The 18850-nt window shown below is 41.0% G+C and overlaps 1 protein-coding gene across 3 annotated transcripts in view; it reads right to left on the bottom strand.

Moving 5' to 3' along the window:
- The window catches only part of STARD3NL (STARD3 N-terminal like), a 47517-nt gene that overhangs the window by 12259 nt on the left and 16408 nt on the right, over positions 1–18850 (bottom strand). For 2 of the 3 annotated variants that reach the window (XM_036863957.1, XM_036863959.1), the window contains exons 2-4: positions 11411–11693; positions 4080–4157; positions 1353–1430 (exon numbers count right to left, since the gene is read on the bottom strand). In XM_036863957.1, the coding sequence (XP_036719852.1) occupies positions 1353–1430; positions 4080–4157; positions 11411–11635 (381 nt within the window). In that variant the 5' untranslated portion in view covers positions 11636–11693. The remainder of the gene's footprint in view (positions 1–1352; positions 1431–4079; positions 4158–11410; positions 11694–18850) is intronic. The other variant, XM_036863958.1, reaches the window with a different exon arrangement.

Raw genomic sequence — 18850 nt, 5'->3', positions numbered from 1 at the left:
CACACACAACACGGGAGGGGAGGCATCTTACATTCTGATACTAATTAACTTTACAGGCTGACACTAAGTGCTCTTCAGGTACCAGCTGACTCCTTCCAGCTGCCTGGCCCCCACTCTGTAAATGTTTTTAAAAACGAGAATCAAAAACAATAAAATGGATGCGCTAAATCTGACCTGTCCCTTTGATCATTTCAAAGAAGAGGTTGAAGAAACTGTCTTAAAACTCTCATTGCACGTCAACCACTTTCCTGAAACAAACACTGAGACAGATGGTCTGACAAACACCAGTGCACATCATGGAGACTGGAATAGAACGGCCCAAATTGGGGCTGCTGCAGACAGTGGGTAAGGGATAATCATCACAGCCATTTGGTATCGGCAACGGCCTACTCAGTAAAGGGAGTCAAGTCCGGCTGAAGCTGTCAGCCCTCATCCACGAACCGTGAACTTGGGACTCAACGGGTGGTCTGACAGCAGCCCTGGGATTCTGTAGATGCTCAGAGGAGATGGCCCAGGCAGACGCAGCCCCTGGGGGACTCCCCCTTAGGACAGCGCACAACCCCATGCCCAGCTGGACAAGCCCGTGCCGGTCCCACACAGACTGAGGTCTGACCTTCCAGAAGCAGGACGGCAGGTTGGTCCTGCCCACGTCTCTCCAGTCTGAGGACTTCAACACCCCCCCCATATACCTGCCTTGTTAGAGCTCTCAACAAGGTGACTGTTTAGAAGTCCATGGAAACAGGGAAAATAATTCAGGCAGAATTGCTTGTAATTCTTCTCTCAATCAATAAATATTTATTGAGGGTGAAGAGCTTGTGTCAAAGCTCTGGGCTGGAGGCCAGGAAACAGAGGTGAGTTAAAAACTGCCACTGTCTTCGAGAAGCCCGAAGGCAACCATAAAAAGGGAGCTTTCCCCTTTAAGACTGGAGCGAGGGGGATAACACAGTGAGGAAGTCAGTGATCAAAATAAGCAGAGAGCAAGTCCTGAAAAATCACCAGGCAGCTTCAACCCGAGAGGAAATTGTCCAAATCGCTTCGTGACAGAGGGACGGAACTCATCTCTCGTTTGCATAATGAGGTGGAGGGTGGGCTGATGCTTGGACCACAATCACGGGTCAGCCCTAGATTCCTCACTTGTCTCAGTCTCCATAGCGACAAAGCTAGTTACTCATTACCTTTGGAAAGAAGCCCCAGAGAGTGAAACCTACTGAGGTGTGGAGGACGGGGACTCAGGAAAAGCAAGTGGAATTCAACCCAGATGGAATCCACATCTGCCTGCAGCTCAGCCCTCTTGTGAGCAGGGCCCAGCCACCAAAATCGGAGGGGAGGAACCACTCACCAGGCATACTCACCGCTATGGCCCACCAATGGCGCAGTCTGCACACGGCATACGCAAGTATTAACACTTTAAATCGAAAAACTGCCAAAAGCTGTATTAAAAAGAAAAGACAAGATAAGTTTTAAGGAATATACACAAAGGTAAAGTCATTGGGTTTTAGGAAGAACCCACCAAAGTGTCTTCATTATTCTGATTTAGCTGAAAACTGTCCCAGATGGGTACTGGTCTACAGACCAGCGTTTGGGATCTTCTGCTCTAGAATTTATGGAATACTGCCCAAAGAGGGATTCAAATTAACTTCCCATTATCAACAAAAGAATATATAGTTAGATGTTTATTTTTCCTTTCTATTTGAGTCCATATATATTCTGATATCCTTTTAAGGTTGGAGAAAATGCTTTGAAAGTTTCCACTCCAGTACCTTTTCACTCCAAGTACAAATACTGACTTTTTGGAAGATACCAGATTCTTAGTGAAGTCCCCTGCAAAGCTCTGAGTTACTGGGGTGTTGGGAGAGTTCTGCTATCCCAGGACCTGCCCTCTGGTTTTTCAGGGTGGTTCAGGGACTTTTGTGAAGACTTTTATGTGCATTATTTTCCCATGTAATCCCCCAGCCCAGCAATCCCATGAGTCAACTGTCATTAAGATGGATAGAAAAATTGTCCAAGGCCACACAACTCTTAGTGAGGATGCCACGATTTGAACCCAGGTAGCTTGACTCCGAAGACCAGGCTCTTATCCACTATGCCTTAGCTGTTTCAGTAATTCTACTAAGGAATAAACACGGAATAAAACTTTACTAATTTTACTTGGAAAACATACTTATTCTGAGTAGGGAGAAGTCAGGTGGCTCTGGAGCAATGCCTCAGGGTAGGGGGTCTGCCCAAAGTTCCTCACTAATCACAACTGCTGAAAGGCTGGAGGCTGACAACGTCTTTGCTGCCACTGGCTGGGTGACCTCACTGAAGATCCTTTCACGTAAATGAAGTTTGCAGTTGTTTTTGTTTTAATTTCCTGCTTTCATTAAAAACGTGTTTTCTAATAATCTGCTAACCGTTTAGTTTCTCTATGTATCCTAGCCCTATCTTTGCATTCCGGACTTGGCAAAAGTATAAGTCTTTATTCCTCTATCTCAAAGTCTCCCAGATCCCAAGGTTTCCTGGAGGCTGTGTCCATTTCCAGGGCCAGGCATGACAGTCTTTCCAAGCTGAGCTAATAGGTCCCACCTATTTGTCCAGTATCATTAACTCCCTAAGCAGAGTTCAGACAATCCTTGGAGATCTGGCCAGTGGATTAATTTGGCTTCCCGGTAAGTCCTGGCTCAGACTATGTTAAGATAAATTCAACAGGGGAAATAAAAGGAAAAAGAGAAGTCAATTTTGTTATTCTATGTCAATAGTTTTACAGGAAAAAATTATCAAGAGATTTGGGATCTCACATGCTCTGCCACCAAGTTCAGTGACCTGGGGTAGGTCAAGACACTGAACCATGAGACTCAATTTCTTCATCTGGAAAAGGAGATTAAATTATATCAGTGGTTTTCCAAATATTCTGTAGCAGCCAAACACTTTTTCAAAACAATCTTATTGGAACCCTAACATACCGTACAGATGAAAATGGAATTACTCAGATTGCAAGGGGGTGATGACATAAACCCTGATCTCTATTTACTGGGAACCCCATCTCTTTCCTCATACATACTTCTGCAGTGAGTGTGGGAAAAACAAAACAAAACAAGACTTTTGAGAGTAGTATGAAAACCACTAGAAAATATAATCAGTAATACTCTTCATCCAAAACTAATGATGGTAATAACCGTGATTGCAGGTGAGTCTCTGAGCTCCTAGGACATACCTATCATTGGGCTTAAGTGTTTTCCAGGTATTATTTCATTTACTTTTCAGAACGATGATGATCTCGTTTCACATATGAGGAAACTGAAGTTTAGACCTAATATATTCAAAGATATACAATGAGTGATAGTGTTGTGAATCAAACCCAGGTTTTTCTGACTTCAAGGGTCTTATCCATTTTGCACACAGCTTCTAAAGATAGTGAGTAAAGCAGTTAAAATGAATTTAGGGGGGATTCTTTATGAATTTTAATTGCCTATGTCGTGTCTAACACAATGTTAGAATCTGACTGACTTACACTATCACCTATAAAGAGATACTGTGAGATGTATTAAACCCAACCAAAGTCACAGTGTGTCCTGGAAAGATACTGCCTCATCTACAGATAACTGCATCTATATAATTCTACAACTGACTAGTTTTGCCCAAGATTATCAATATATCACTTTTCTTAAAAACTCCTATTATGGAAAAATGAAACAGAATTATTTTTAAAAATATACACAGAAATCTATCTCAAGACAGAAAAGGAATGGCATTTTCACTGTGCTGTTATGTAAACAGGTGCATTTTCCTTTCAGTGATTAGGGGCTGTCAGTGGCTTCTATCTCAGCCATTTTAAAGAATAAAGGAAAATCAGAATGGCTTCTTCTGCTATGCTCCCTTATTCCTCATTAATCTTTTTTTTTCCTCAAGATGACCAGGCAATTTCTTAGAAAGAGAGAGAGAGAGATTGCACTGAATGGTCCAAGAATAAGGAAAAAGGAAAGATAACGTTTAAAAGAGGAAAAAAGAATGGCACAGAATCTGAGGTCTACTGACAGGAAATTTGCCTTTTGGTTAGTTTCATCATGTCCAAAATGAAACCTACAACAGAGAATACTTACAAATATATCAAAATAAGAAGAGTAGTAGTCATACTGCACCACCTCTTTCTCTAACGTGTTCTCAATACCTCCATTCACCTGGGAAGGAGAGGAAGAAGTAAAAATGAGGAGAGTTATGCGTGAAAATAATACAAGAGAACACACAAGTAAGGTTTTGCATACACTTTTCTGCCTTCTCCTAACCCAGAAATGTTAAAATATGGAAGAAAAGAACGCTCATAATTTGAATAGAAAAATGCTGAAGAGCATTTCCCACTTGAATTCTGAATTCATTTGTTCAACAAATATAAATATATAATGACGAACGATGCCTTTTTTGGTAGTTCATATTTTGGTAAACTGAAATGTTAAATGTGAAAACTAATTTTTTTTCTCTTGTAAGATAAAGTCTTCAATCACACAAACATATATTTTTATTATTATTATTTTTTTAACATCTTTATTGGAGTATAATTGCTTTACAATGGTGTTAGTTTCTGCTTTATAACAAAGTGAATCAGCTATACATATACATATATCCCCATATCTCCTCCCTCTTGCGTCTCCCTCCCACCCTCCCTATCCCACCCCTCTAGGTGGTCACAAAGCACCAAGCTGATCTCCCTGTGCTATGCGGCTGCTTCCCACTAGCTATCTATTTTACATTTGGTAGTGTATATATGTCCATGCCACTCTCTCACTTCATCCCAGCTTACCCTTCCCCCTCTCCGTGTCCTCAAGTCCATTCTCTACGTCTGTGTCTTTACTCCTGTCCTGCCCCTAGGTTCTTCAGAACCATTTTTTTCTTCTTTTTTTTAGATTCCATATATATGTGTTAGCATACGGTATTTGTTTTTCTCTTTCTGACTTACTTCATTCTGTATGACAGACTCTAGGTCCATCCACCTCATTACAAATAACTCAATTTCGTTTCTTTTTATGGCTGAGTAATATTCCATTGTATATACAAACATATTTTTAAAGAAGACAATTAACATTTATCCAGGGCTCCCCTCACTTTCTGACCACTGCACTATTTTAAGTCTTGGAAGGTCAAGTGGTCCCCTGATCTCTTAGCACACATCCATGAAGACAGTTATCATGACACAGGATAGAAGTGTAAAAAATCTCCTGATTGCTCCTATTTGCTCCTAGCACTTTAAAATTCTGCACTCTTATCAACTTATATGTATATATATATTTTAACTTGGATAACAAAATAAGGACCAGATTAGACCTATGTGAGAAAGTTATAGTAGATGATGAAAATTAAATCTAATACGATAAATTTTCTGTCCTCTCCCAATTTTCCTATCAAGATGAATTTTAAATGATCAAGTTCAAAATTCTGCATATCGAACTATATAGAATACTAATCAAGGAAGGGAACGTATGCGTGGTAGCGAATGTAGCGTTCTAAGCAGACCCTCTGTAAGGCGAGGGCCCGTGGATTAGCTGATAATAGTGAACATGATGTACAACAGTAAATTCACGGTTCCAATCTGGAGCACAGACATTGTTGGTCCTGGCAAACCAGTGCAGCTGGTCTGAGAAGGACAAATTAGAGGGCAATTAACCCAAGACCTGGGTAAAAGAAAAAAGGGGAAAAAAATCAATAAGGAATACCTTTGCAAGGTTTGCTAATTGGTCAAGTTAGAATAAAAGTTGCCATAAGGAAAGGATTCTCTTGGCTTAGATACCTTTTCAAGTACAGTTGACCCTTAAGCAACAGGGGTTTGGACTGCACGGGTCCACTTACACGTGGATATTTTGCAATAGTAAATACTACAGTACTACATGGTCCATGGTTGGTTGAATCCGTGGATGCGGAGGAACCTCGGATACGGAGGGCTGGCTACAGATTATACAAAGATTACTGTCCCCCTCCCCCACATGCTGGGGTCAAGGGTCAACTGTGCTTGTTATGAAAATGGAGTATACCATAAACACTATTCTGTACTTTAAATCCCTTAAGGAGGCTTAGACTTCTGTGTAATTTGCGCAGGTTGCCTACAGACCTGCCTGACTATAGATAGACCTTTACAAATGAATAGAATTGAAAACCTGGGAGCAAGGAGAATTAAAAGCCAACCAACCATCTAGTCTCACTGCTGTGTCTCTTCAGACTAAGGAAACTTACCAATATCCACATATTTTTTAAAAAGATTATTCCAAGTAGCCTATGGCAAAGAGGAGTTCTCTACCACATAGAAGTTACCCCTCCTGGCTCAGAGAACAGGAATTAAAGCTGCTGATAACAGTTCAATAACTAGCCAGTAGAAAAGGGTTCTCTTCGGTATCCATATACTTTAAGAGACCCGGATTTCATGTTGCCTTTAAATATAGAAATCTAAAATCTACATTTCTAGCCCATCTTGTACTATAAATTATTTCAAAATCTTGGTCGTCTCTAGCACAAGATGTCCCAGATTCATCTTTAGTTTCACATGGAACCCCTTCCCAATCAGAGCTCTGCCAGAGCTGGTACTGTTATTCTAGGCTCCATCCTTAGAAATCTTAGAGTCATCTTTGGATACTGGGGGTGATAAAATCAGCCTATCGACAAATCGTCTGATATTTCTTCCTTTAGTATGTCTCTCAAGTTAGCTGCTCCTTTTCTACTCCTACCACCTTCTATGGGGCTCCTTCAGCAGTTTCTGAGTTAATGTTCTTACTGTCAATCTGCCCAGAATTTATCCTAATCTGCAAACCACTGCCATGATCTTGATCCATTCACCAAATATCTGTTGAGCACCTAGTGAATGCCAAGGACTGTTCTAAACACAGGAAATACTCCAGTAAGCAAAACAATATCTCTGCCTTTATGGAGCTTCCATGCTAGCAGGTGGAGATAGAGACACATAAGAAAATCAGTGCTACACAGAGGACAGAAGCAGGACAGTGTGATGGAATAACAGTTGACTCCTCTGGGTTGGGTGGTCATGGAAGTCTTCTCTTGGTGACATTTAAACTGATACCAGCATGCTAAGTTGAAATCTACATCAAGATAAAGGAAATTAACCATTTCATATAGAAGGAACTAGTATTAAGGTCTAAGACAGAAGAGAGCTTGTTCCATTCTGAGAACAGAAGTCTGGCTGATCTGGGTGGGCCAGGAACAGAGGGTGGGAAAGGAAGTCTGGGTTGGCTTCTGAGGGGCTTTGCAAGCCAAGTTTCAGCATTTGGACTTTATGCTAAGTGCTCCGGCTAAGTCCATGAAGGGTTTTAAACAGAAAGTAACATCTGATTTATGTTTTTACTTTTAATAGTCACTCTGGATTCTATCAGGAGAATGGATTTTGGGAGGGCAAGCGTGCAAGCAGGCAAACTGGTCAGGCACAGACAGGGTGCAGTAGTTTGGATGAGTAATAATGTTGGCTTGGTCGAGGGTGGCAATGGTAGAAATGGAGAGAAGGGATCACATTGTGAGTATATTTTGCAGGCAGATTTGACAGGACTTACTTTTAGATTGGACAGGGGGCATGAGAAATACAAGCAAATCAATCAAGGATGAGTCTTCACCTTTGGCCTGAGCATCAGGGTATTTTTTTTACTGATAAAGAAGTGGGTGTGTGTATGTGTCGTCGGGGAGCAATGTCAAGTTAAGCGTCCAAATCGACATAGCAGGTAGGTCGTGATGTAATGTGGAATGTGAGTCAGTGACCCCTGGAACATCTCAAAACCGTGTTTTCCAATCTGCTCTAGAACCTATCTCAGCTCACAACTGAGGTAAGTCCAACACTTCCATGTAGCTCTTTAAGAATTTCAATTGTTTAGAACCAAGTTACCTAGGCAATTTCATTTCCTACAGGCACCTTATTTCTAGCCAGGCTAATATTTTCTCTGCATCGGCCCTTGTCCCCTCCAAAACACACACACACACACACACACACACACACACACACGCATAAGCACAACACTCTTGCCTCAGTGCTTCTGTTCACCTCCATCTCGAAACCCTCTCCCTGTTGGTTCCACCATCCAATCCTAGATCACCCTTCTATCCCCAATTCCACTCTTCAGATAATTCCAACCCACTGAACTCTCCCAGTGAGTTTTTGTTATCATGGGTCATCACAGTTTAACTATAGAACATAATGACAGTGGGGTAATAAAATCAGAATCAGAATCAGTAGGATAATAAATACCTGAAACATAAGTGTAACAATAGAGAGAGATTAATAACCAACTTGTTTTTTCTCTTTCTGGGTAGAATTTATTTAGCTAATAGTAAATTACATAATCTATAGTTATATAGAGCTTCACAACTGCCAAGAGGCTGTGGAATGTATCTTTTTATTTGCTCCTCACAAGAATTCACAAGGAAGGCAAGACAGGTATTAGCTCAGTTAACTGACTGAGAAACCAAGGCTCAGAGAACTTACATGGCTTGCCTGAGGCCACAGAGTTGGCCGTGACAGCTCTGGGACAAATTAGAAGCATTCTGACACTTTCTGGTATACCAGTTAGAAAATAAGAAGACAGGCAATAAGCACTGATAAAGGTCTTTCTTGAACCATAATCTCAACCAAAGTGTCAAAAGCTGAGAAAGAAAAACAACTTCCCTTCTCCTGCCATTTTGACCCCTGTCCCTGTCAGTCTAAAGAGCCTGGGGTAGAGGAGTTTGGAGAGGAAACAGAGTCTTCAGGCAAATCAAACTGATGGTGAATTCTAGATCCAATCTGGGAAACCAATCTACTCAAGGGTGTACCAGCAGATCCTACACAGAACCAGAACCATCCCTTCAACTGGCCCACAGAAATCAGCTGGCCCAAGGTCTTCCAGCAGGAAAATGAACCAAGGTGCTCTTAGGCTGCTCCAGCTCGCCCAGGCCCTGCACACCAGGCTGGGTTGGCGCCAGTCAACTCCCTGGAGCCAGGAGGAAAAGTGGCTAAGTTGGAAGTCATATATGAAGGCGAAATATTTTGGCTATTGTTATGATTGCATAGAACAGCTGGGTCCCCATACTCTATTGAAGGCCTAAGCTCCCTTTATGCTATTTCTTTCCTCTTTTAAAGATCAACAGTAGGAGGCAATATAAGATATCTGTTACACCTCCTCTGCTAAACTTTAAAGCTCATGTAGCTTTTTGTGGAGCTTGCAACACCTGAATCAGAAGCCTATGTCTTGGCACTCAGTAAACGTACAGGCATGTGAAAATAACAGTGGATCCGAGTGATTAGAGATTTACAGAGACAGACAACAAAAGAAAAGGGATGGTACAGTGTGTAATGAAAAACCCGGGTTAGGACTGACAATTCAAAACAAATAGAACTAGAAAGTTAAATGTTTTCTTTTTTTTAAAATAGCCTTGCTAAGAAAGTCATGATATACTATCTTAAAGATCATATACTCTTTTTACAAATGGGGAAACTGGTAGTCAGTGGGAAAGTGAGGATAGAAACAAATTTCTTAATTGCTAGGCCTGGTGATTTTTCATTTATAAAATGTTGCATATGGATGGAAACAGATCCCTTATGATGAACGAAACAGGGTGCATCCCACTTACTTCACTTCCATTTCAATCTCCTTGAAGCAGTAAGAAAGGAGGGAAGTGAGTAGTGTAATCCTGTGACCCACCACGGCCCCATCCCATAGCTTCCCTAACTTAAGTGCACACTCAGTGGTCATATTAGTGGCAAACCAATGAATGCCTCGATTTTGTGCTGTCACTGCAATAATTTTAAGTGTGCTTCCTTAAGACTGCTGCTAAACTTTCCTGTTAAAAGATGCATTTCTTTTTCATCTCTCATGCCACAGCTGCTGGTTTTGAAAATATATTACTCCTTTAAAATATATCAATTTAAATATATTCTTTAATGGGTATACATGGAACACATGGTTAAAGGAGACACTTTAAATTACTGTTGTCATATCACTGGCTTTTTTGGTTTGAAACAAAACTAAGGCATACCCACAATGCAAGATTAACAGAAGGAAAAATCTATAAACAGAAACTTAACAGTAGATTCGTGCTGCATATGACCTTGATTCTGGGAAAAAAATCTATCTTCTTTTGTTTAAATTTTTTTTATTTTCTAATATAAGTATATATCTGCTTTCATGAAGAGTTTTATTACTCTATTAGAATTTATGATGAAATTAAATGAATCCAATGATGCTAATTTTTAAGAGTCTAGAATCTAGAACTAAAATTGCTGCTATGAATCAGAATATTAATCAAAGTTTAGATTAAGACATTGACTCTTTCTATTATGAGGCAAAATTAAAAATCATTTTCCAACAGGAATCTCAGCATCCTTTCATATTTTCTCTATTTTAATAAATTTCTTATAAAGCACCTAGCACCATGCCTAGCAAAGAGGAACCTCTTAATAATAAACACTAGCTAATAACTATTGCTACCCAGGCCTTAGCAAATGTTTCTTGGAAATAAATGAACTGCTGAAAGTGAAGGAAACAGACAATATTTGCTTGGGAGGAAGCATTCTGGAAGAGTTCACCTATTTGTTGGTAAGGAATGTAAACAGTCAAAGCCGAGGCTTTGGAGAAAACAGATATATTGTGTTAAATAAAATGTATTATTAAAATGAATTTCACCGGCTTATTTTTATTTTTGTTAAATGTAGCAGCTAGAGAACTTAAAATTACACATGAGGCTTGCATTCCATTTCTATTGGATAGTACTGGTCTAGACAATTATTTGGCAATATAACCACATAAACTTGACAAAATAGAGACAAAACTCCAAATGCCTCTAGGATTATTTTTTGATAAAATATGAACAAATAATCTTTTGCAAAAAAATAAAAAATAAGTGCATGCAAAATCTTAAATGTGGGAACTAGAAAGTAAATGCAACATTTAAAACATATTCCAGAAGCATGTTACATTTTTTAAAGCAATGATTAGCAGTTTTTTTCTGAAAAGGGCCAGGGAATAAAAAATTTGCCTTTGTGGGCCAGATGGACTCTGTCAAAACTACTCAACTCAACCACTCAGCACAAAAGCCAGCCACAGACAATATGTAAACAGATGGGCAGGGCTGTGTTCCAATAAAACTTTATTTATAAAACCAGGCCACCTGAATTTAGCTCTCAGACTGCAGTTTGCCATCTCCTGTTATAGAGCAAAACCCCAAGAATTCAACTTTCATAATTGCAGACAAAGTGAATTTTAAACTAACCAGGTTCGTTTTAAATATTGATAATAACCATAAAAAAACAAGAAAGGTCCAAATCAGCTGGAGAAGACCAGTGGTGCCTCATTTGAAAAAAAGATGAAATTCACGAAAATGAGACAGAAATGATGAGAAAAATAAGAAAACTGGTTTTTTTTTTGTCTCTGGAAACAATTTGTATAATGTCATAAAAAAAAAACCAACCACTTACATTTAACTCTATTATCCACAGTAACGTTACAAATAAGAGGTCAAAGGTGACAAACAAACAGAAAGTCCTCCTGACATCGGATATGCCTTTCTTTTCCCTTCCTTCATAGGACTCAATCCTGGCCATGAGTTGGCTGGGGTTGATGGAATGGACTTCGCGCAGGGAAGCGTGCGAGCTCTGACTCCCCATGAGAGCGTTCTCCATGTCTTCCGGCACAGGGTTCATCCTGCAGGGGGGTTAAAGGAGCCCCTCTCCAACTTCACCATCCCTAGAGAGAAGAAATCTTTGGGGAATGAAAGAGAAACGCACGTTAAATCAGAGCCCACCTGACACCACAGTGCTACCCCTGCCCCGTGTGACTGCCCGTCTCCCTGAGCATCAGGGTGTTTTAACTGAAGACATTTCTGTCTTGATGAAGATATAGAGAGAAAGAGAAATGAGAAGCAATTCTTGATATTATCCTTCAATACTATCAATACCAAAAAAACTGTTATGGGAAAGACCGTCAGTAAAGAAGAATGCATATCTATAGTAAGTAGTAAAGGGTAAAAACAGGCTGTTAACAACAGAAAGGTGTGCCTGGAACCTGGAGCAAGCCTCTGGGTGACCCAGCCAAGCCAGCTTCCTTGCGGTGCCAGGGAGAAAACCTCTACAGTTCTGTCAGTGTCACTACCCATGGACTAGGAAAACATTTACTGAATAGCTTCCCAGAGAGCATGTAACCAGAACGTGTAAACCAAGTATAAAAAAAAAAAATCTGTTTCCTAAGAGAAATTGCTTTCCACCAGAGGTATCTAATAAACCAAATTTAGCATTTCCATTACCTCTTAATGAATAAGCATGTTTCCGGGCCTCTTCTTGGAAAAGAAGTATGCAGACCTCAAAAAGTTTACCATTAGTTTACCATTATAACCCCACCGATAACTGCAACAATCACAGTCCTATGTGGAGACGCAGGAACCCCATCCCCGCAAGGCCAGCATGTGCTTCTATAATAAAAGACTGGCGATCTGAATGATCTGATCTCCTCATGGATGAGGCAAAGTCATCAGACAGAGGGTATGATGGATGGTATTTTTCTTTGCCAAATATTGTAGTCTCCCTTCCTACACCACCTCTCCCTATGGGAGGATTATATACCCCTGGCTCTACTGAATTCATATGCCTTTCTTTGGCCAGTGTAATGTGGCCACTGTAATGTGTGTTACCTGCGCCCAGATCTTAAGAACCAGCGCATGGCTCACCCTGCTCTCGCTTCTGCCACAATGACTGACAATGTCCAGTAGAAAGAAGAACATTTCCCAGGTGGGTAAAATACAATTTCAAAACATTGCTGGAATTTCCCTAAAGTAATATGGTCCCATTTGGTCCTATTCACAGTCCAGAACTCTACATCTTCACACTTGACCTTCAATTCTCTCCCTTCCCACACTCAGGAACAAAAGTCCTTTCCACATTTTCATACAATGTGGTGATTGAATGACATAGCATTTTTGAAAGCAATTTCATTATGCAGTTTGAACTATGATACTTTAAAATAATCATACTTCTTGATCTAGTAACCCTACTTCTGGAAATCTATAGGAACTTAACTGTAGACCTTCAAGGCAAAAATTGATCTATGTCATTAGAGGCTGGGTCACTGATTACCTTTGAGCAAGAGGAAAGGAGAAGTGACAAGAGGGTGCAAGCTTGGTCAAGTCCTCTTTCTTGGGCTGAGTAGTGCCAACATGGCTGTACTCACTTTTTGATAATTTACTGTCGTATCAATGATTTAAAGCCACTAGACTGTACAGAAAATTCAACAAATTCACAATTCAAACTGAGGACTGTTTTTAGGAAGAAAATCATTTGCAAGGTAATTGGATCATCTTCTTAGTCTCACCCATTCCTCCTTTCCTGAGCCCACCCCTCATGAATAAAAAGGACAACAAAGCAAAACAGCCACCCCAGAAATCGGAGGCTATTTCCATCTAAAAAACTGACATCATACAATGCTGTACACCTGACTTGGGAAATGAGAATCATTACATTATTTTTCAGACGTGTGTATATATAACTTCTATTTAACTAGAATGTATAGATACTACTTGCAATAGCTTCAATGATAAAGTTACCCACTGCACAGATTGCTCTCAGCAGCTTGACTCTAATCAGACTGATCTCTGTCTGGGACAGAAGTAAATTTTAAAAGGGAGGGAGGGCTTCCTTTTAATGTGTCAAGAGGAAGATACTTCTAAAGCCTCTTTCTACTCTACAATGATAGGATTTCATTCTAACCATGTCCTTCAGAAAGATTCAGTTCAAGTGTCAATTCCTTCAAGAAGACTTCCCTGAAATGCTGCCCACATTCCAATCGCCACGCAAGGCCAAGTGCATCTCCTCCAAGCTCCCCTAGGACTATGGATATGCCACTTATGGTACTGCTTACCACACTGTGCCTTAATTATCCACTTACTTGCCTGCCCTCCTGCTAGCTGGAGTGCTCCTTGAAGGCCTTGAATTTGATTTGCACATCCCTGTGTCCCCAGGGACTACCTCAGTACACAACACACAGCAAGAACAAAACAGATATTGACTGGATAAATCCTGTCTAGCACCTAGCACAGACACTCACACCAGGGGGATCTCAAAAAACTCTGCTGAACTGAGGAGACCACACTGTTTGTTTCTGAGGAAAAGCTTGGTTATTTTCCCAGATATAATATTGAAAAGTATTAAATATCCAGTTCTTGTACTGAGTCCTCTCTGGGGTTGGCTTGAGGAAAGCTATGCCTCTCTAAAGAGGGTATTAAGTTCTGATTAGCTGTACACGCAGGAGGCTGAATCTACCATGCAGGGTTTATTCCAACTATGGAAGAAGCATGGGGAGGGGGGAAGGTGATAAGGAGTGGGGTGGAGAATTATAAAATAAAGAAAACCATCCCCTTATCTTTTACTGGAATCTGTGTAAGGAGATGAGAATCCTCTTTTGTTATTTTGGTTTTTGAAAAAGAGATTCATGTCATAATTGTTTTATCTGGATGGGTAACTATCCTCCTCTGTATTGGCTAGCTATTTCTACAATCATGCTGTGTTCACAAACTACCCCCAAACCCAATGGCTTAAAACAATCTACATTTGTTCTCAAGCTCATGGGTCTGCAGGGTGCCTGCAGTTCAGCTGGTCTAGTCTGGGCCCAGCTGGCAACTCTGCTTCAGGTAGTGGATAGCAGAGCTTGGCTTCAAACTGTGTTGTGTCTAAGTCTGCTGCCTGTTTGTCTTTCCCCTTGGACCAGGGCTACATGGGGAAGTAGTCATGGAGAAACTACATGTTCTCTTCACAGCAAATGGCAGGAGCACAGGAGACAAGCTCGACCATGTAAACACACTGCAATCTCTGTATCCAACATGTCTCTTCACATTCTAGAGGTCAAAGTATATCTCAAGGCCAAGCCCAAAGGGCGTGGAGCTGAGATGTACATTCCATCCAAAGAGGAGGAGAAGGTAAGTGGATATTTACTGAGAAATATTCCAATCTACCACAGCTGTCAATGTTCTAAACTAGGAGTCAACAACCTATAGCCTGTAAGTCAAATATTGCAGGCTGCTTGTTTCTTAATATGGAGTTTTATTAGAATACTACCACATGCAGTCCTATGGTTGGTATCGATTGCTATGGACACTTTCACATGAAGAGAGCAGAGGTGAACAGTCACAACAGAGACTATATGGTTCACAAAGCCTAAAATATTTCCTTTACTACCTGTAGTTTTCTAGAAAGGGAGACTGCTGCTTCCATCAGCTTCTCAAAGGGGAGCCATGTGAGATTTAGAGGTTCTGTGTTATAATTAGCAAAAAATAGGCTGATTGATGAATATTAATTTTTCCAACGCATGCTCTGATTCTGCAATTAGCAAAAACTTGTAATCCATTCTTATTTTTCCACAGGTGGCTCTCGTGACACAGCACAGCTCAGGCACAGGTGGTCTTGTTGCCTTACCTGAGGGCCACTTCAGCAGTACTTACAGCCCAAACGCACAGCTCTCTGCCGTATTCTCTTCCCTTAATCCCACACTGCTAGAACTGGAGAAAAATTCTACCGTATCTATACTGGTGGCTTCCTAAACGATGATACCCTTTGCACGTGGAAAAAAAACAGAAACCTGAAATCCTTTTCCTTCCAGAAAGAATAGCTTACATCTTTGAGATGTTACTACTGTACTGGTCCCCAGGCTGGTTGCAAAGCTAAGCCAAAACTTCAGCTCCATCTGCTTCAGCACAGAATTGATACCACCCAGATGGTAAACAGCAGCTGCTATAGCGCAGTAGCTACCACTGTTAGCATTTTACAGGAGTCCCACAGTCTCTCCTGGGAGAAGTGGAGAGGGCCTCTGGGCACCTACTGGGGCGGCCAAACCAAGTCTCTCAACCCAGGCACCCAGCCTTCTCCTCTGTATTACTTCCGGCCACAGCAGGACACTGTGTGTTCTCCTCCGAGAGAGAGAGAATTGAGAATAACAGACACAAAAAATATTTATCATCTTATCCAAAGGCCTGTGGAGCAGACTTGGCTTACAGACATGTTTTGCTTGGTCTTGTGCAGTGTTTCTAAAGATCTTGAACTAATTGCTAACATTTTAAATAATGATCTTTCATCTAAAATTCCAGATGTCTAGCTTCTCTGGAAAAGTTAAAAGACACAGAATAGCCAGGCCTGCGTTCCCTTACCATAAGAATAAAGCCAAGAAGCTGCTGAACTCTTCAGGTAGAGCCCGCACCCTCCACTTGGCCTCAGCCTTGACCTAGCCTGGAGTCATCTGAGTCTGCCACTCTGATCTATTCCCCCTGTCGTCTGACAGGCAAAGAGAGTTCTACACCTGCAGATTGTGTCTCTTCGCGTTCTTTCAAAGCTTTCTTCAGGGACTTCCCTGGTGGCGCAGTGGTTAAGAATCCGCCTGCCGATGCAGGGGACACGGGTTCAAGCCCTGGTCCGGGAAGATCCCACATGCCGCGGAGCAACTAAGCCCGTGCGCCACAACTACTGAGCCTGCGCGCTACAGCCCACAAGCTACAACTACTGAGCTGGCGTGCCGCAACTACTGAAGCCCGCGTGCTCTGGGGCCCGTGTGCTGCAACTACTGAAGCCCGTGCTCCGCAACAAGAGAAGCCACTGCAATGAGAAGCCCACGCACTGCAATGAAGAGTAGCCCCGACTCGCTGCAACCAGAGAAAGCCCACACGCGGCAATGAAGACCCAGCACCCCCAAAAATAAATAAATTTTAAAAAAAGCTTTCTTCATCTGTGTTACCGAAATTATTCTCGCCTCTAAAGTAAATGTTTGCTTACAGATGAAAAAAACAAAAAGGTAGCAGCTGAGGCCTACGTGGATTATATAAGGACACACCCATCTGAGGGATATTTCAAGATATATCTTAGAATTAAGACTCGGGTCTTCCACTTCTGTCCTCTCCATCAGATTCCTAGAAGGAAACAGGAGGGACATCGGAAGGTGTTCAAATGGCCCCTGGGATGCAGTCATTGGATTTGTCCCTAAAGACACGAGCTGCCCCAGCTGTGCCCACTCTACCCCGGGTCTGGGTTCCTCTGGGCGCAAGAAGCACCTCAATCTGACTCTCTTCTTGCAAGGCCCACCACGTGTTATGAGACCTGGTTTATGACGGTTTTTAAAAGCTCTGTGTACAGCCCACAGTTTCCAAAATGAAACAGCTAGAAGTGGAGAACGGGAATCATAAGGGAGTAACCTGACATTTACAAACATACCTTGCCAGTATGAGAAAGAGGCATGATAACTAACAAACACAGATGCTTTAGAAGTAAACATGCAGAGAGAAGAGAGAGCTGTGGGAAGGAAGCTAATCCACAGCACCAGAAACACATAATAAGACAACCTTCCTATTCCAAAGTATGAGAGAAGGAAAGTTCTGCATGCCTAAGAAGACCGGGGAAATCTACACATCAGATTCAACCAACTATTCAAACTTTCATAAATTAAAAACTTTTATTTAGTGTCTTCTTAAACGATCTGCTTATGTTTTTAAAACATCAAAAAGTTGGTTTGTGGTAAAGATGTTCTAAGCAACAAAAGAAGTATGATTCATCATCCGGTACTTCTTCATGGTACTGATGCTATAGGTATGTCCATTTTACCTTGGAAGGTAAAGACCTGGTAGAACTCTGATGAAAGTGTCTTTAGAAAGCCTGGCAGCGGCTGAGGTTAGGGAGTTGATGCATTTGTGTAACATACCAGCTTCCTGGGCTGGAGAACTATCACGATGAAGCACTACAGGAAGTTTAATAAAATCAAGATCAAACAAACCTGTCTTTGGCAAATGTCCGCTACCATTATGTTCACATTTCAAAACAGCCCTGGCTTACTTTATGCGTTATATATTACAAGTTAAATAGAATGTCTAGAAAAGCATTTCTAAAATCTAGACTATTGGATTGAATTTTAAAACACCTACACATCACATCCAGATTAGTAGTTGTAGCAATAGGAAATTACTGGATAAAGAAATCTGGAAAATAAAGTTATTTTAAATTAATAAGTAAAAAAAATTTTTCTTAAAGCATCTAAATAAAATCACCCAACCAATTGTTTGGCATTACTTTAAAGAAAAAACTGTTTCTTGAATCAAGGAATCAAATATTTCCAGCAGATTCCTATTGATTTTCCAACTGAAAATGAGTGAAATGTTTTAAAAAAGAAGAAGAAAAAGATCTATGTGTATGTATGAAACTCTGTTAGGCTTTTTATAGATTTGCCCATATTATCAGGACTATAATGGGGATAGAATTTTGAAACAATTAAAATAATACTGCCCTCTGAAAGTTAAACCGTAAAATCTGCACATAATGAATCAGAGTAGATGTGCTCTGCCCTTAAAGAAGTAAAACGGCTCGTAGGCCAAGACATAAGAACAAGGTGACAGGACATATGCTCAGATCTAAAGAGGTGAAGAGGGAATGTGCCCATCAGAAAGAGGGTGGGTCAGTCCCGAAGATACAGGAAAAATGGCGCCTGTGCCCAGTCTGGCACTCTTCAAGTGGGGACACCTTGTCTGTTCGATTTTAAGTATCTTCAATCCACTGGCCTTGTTATTCCTATCATTAGTGTGATGGCATCAGGGTATCATCAGTGCCTTTTGTCACTGAACAGTTTAATAATTCCCTACATGCCTCTCACAACCTTTCACAATTCTGTGCTTATTAAAATGTGATAGGGAGACAATAGACTGGTCAGCTTGAAATAAATATTCAGTCTACACGGCAGTTACGGTGTTCCACTGGAGATTCTGAGATGTAAGTTTACCCATGTGAGAAAGAGCCACTCTCCACTGGGCTCTGAATACACAAGCTGACAAATCAGGTTTCTCAGTCAACAAGAAAGACGGCTGGACTCAAACCTAATAAAGTCACCAACGTGATGCCACTGAG

The sequence above is a fragment of the Balaenoptera musculus genome, chromosome 9, assembly GCF_009873245.2.
Source record: "Balaenoptera musculus isolate JJ_BM4_2016_0621 chromosome 9, mBalMus1.pri.v3, whole genome shotgun sequence".
In the NCBI taxonomy this organism is placed as follows: Eukaryota; Metazoa; Chordata; class Mammalia; order Artiodactyla; family Balaenopteridae; genus Balaenoptera; species Balaenoptera musculus.
The sequence above is the reverse complement of the archived record's forward strand: the minus strand, read 5'-3'. Positions and strand labels throughout refer to the sequence as shown.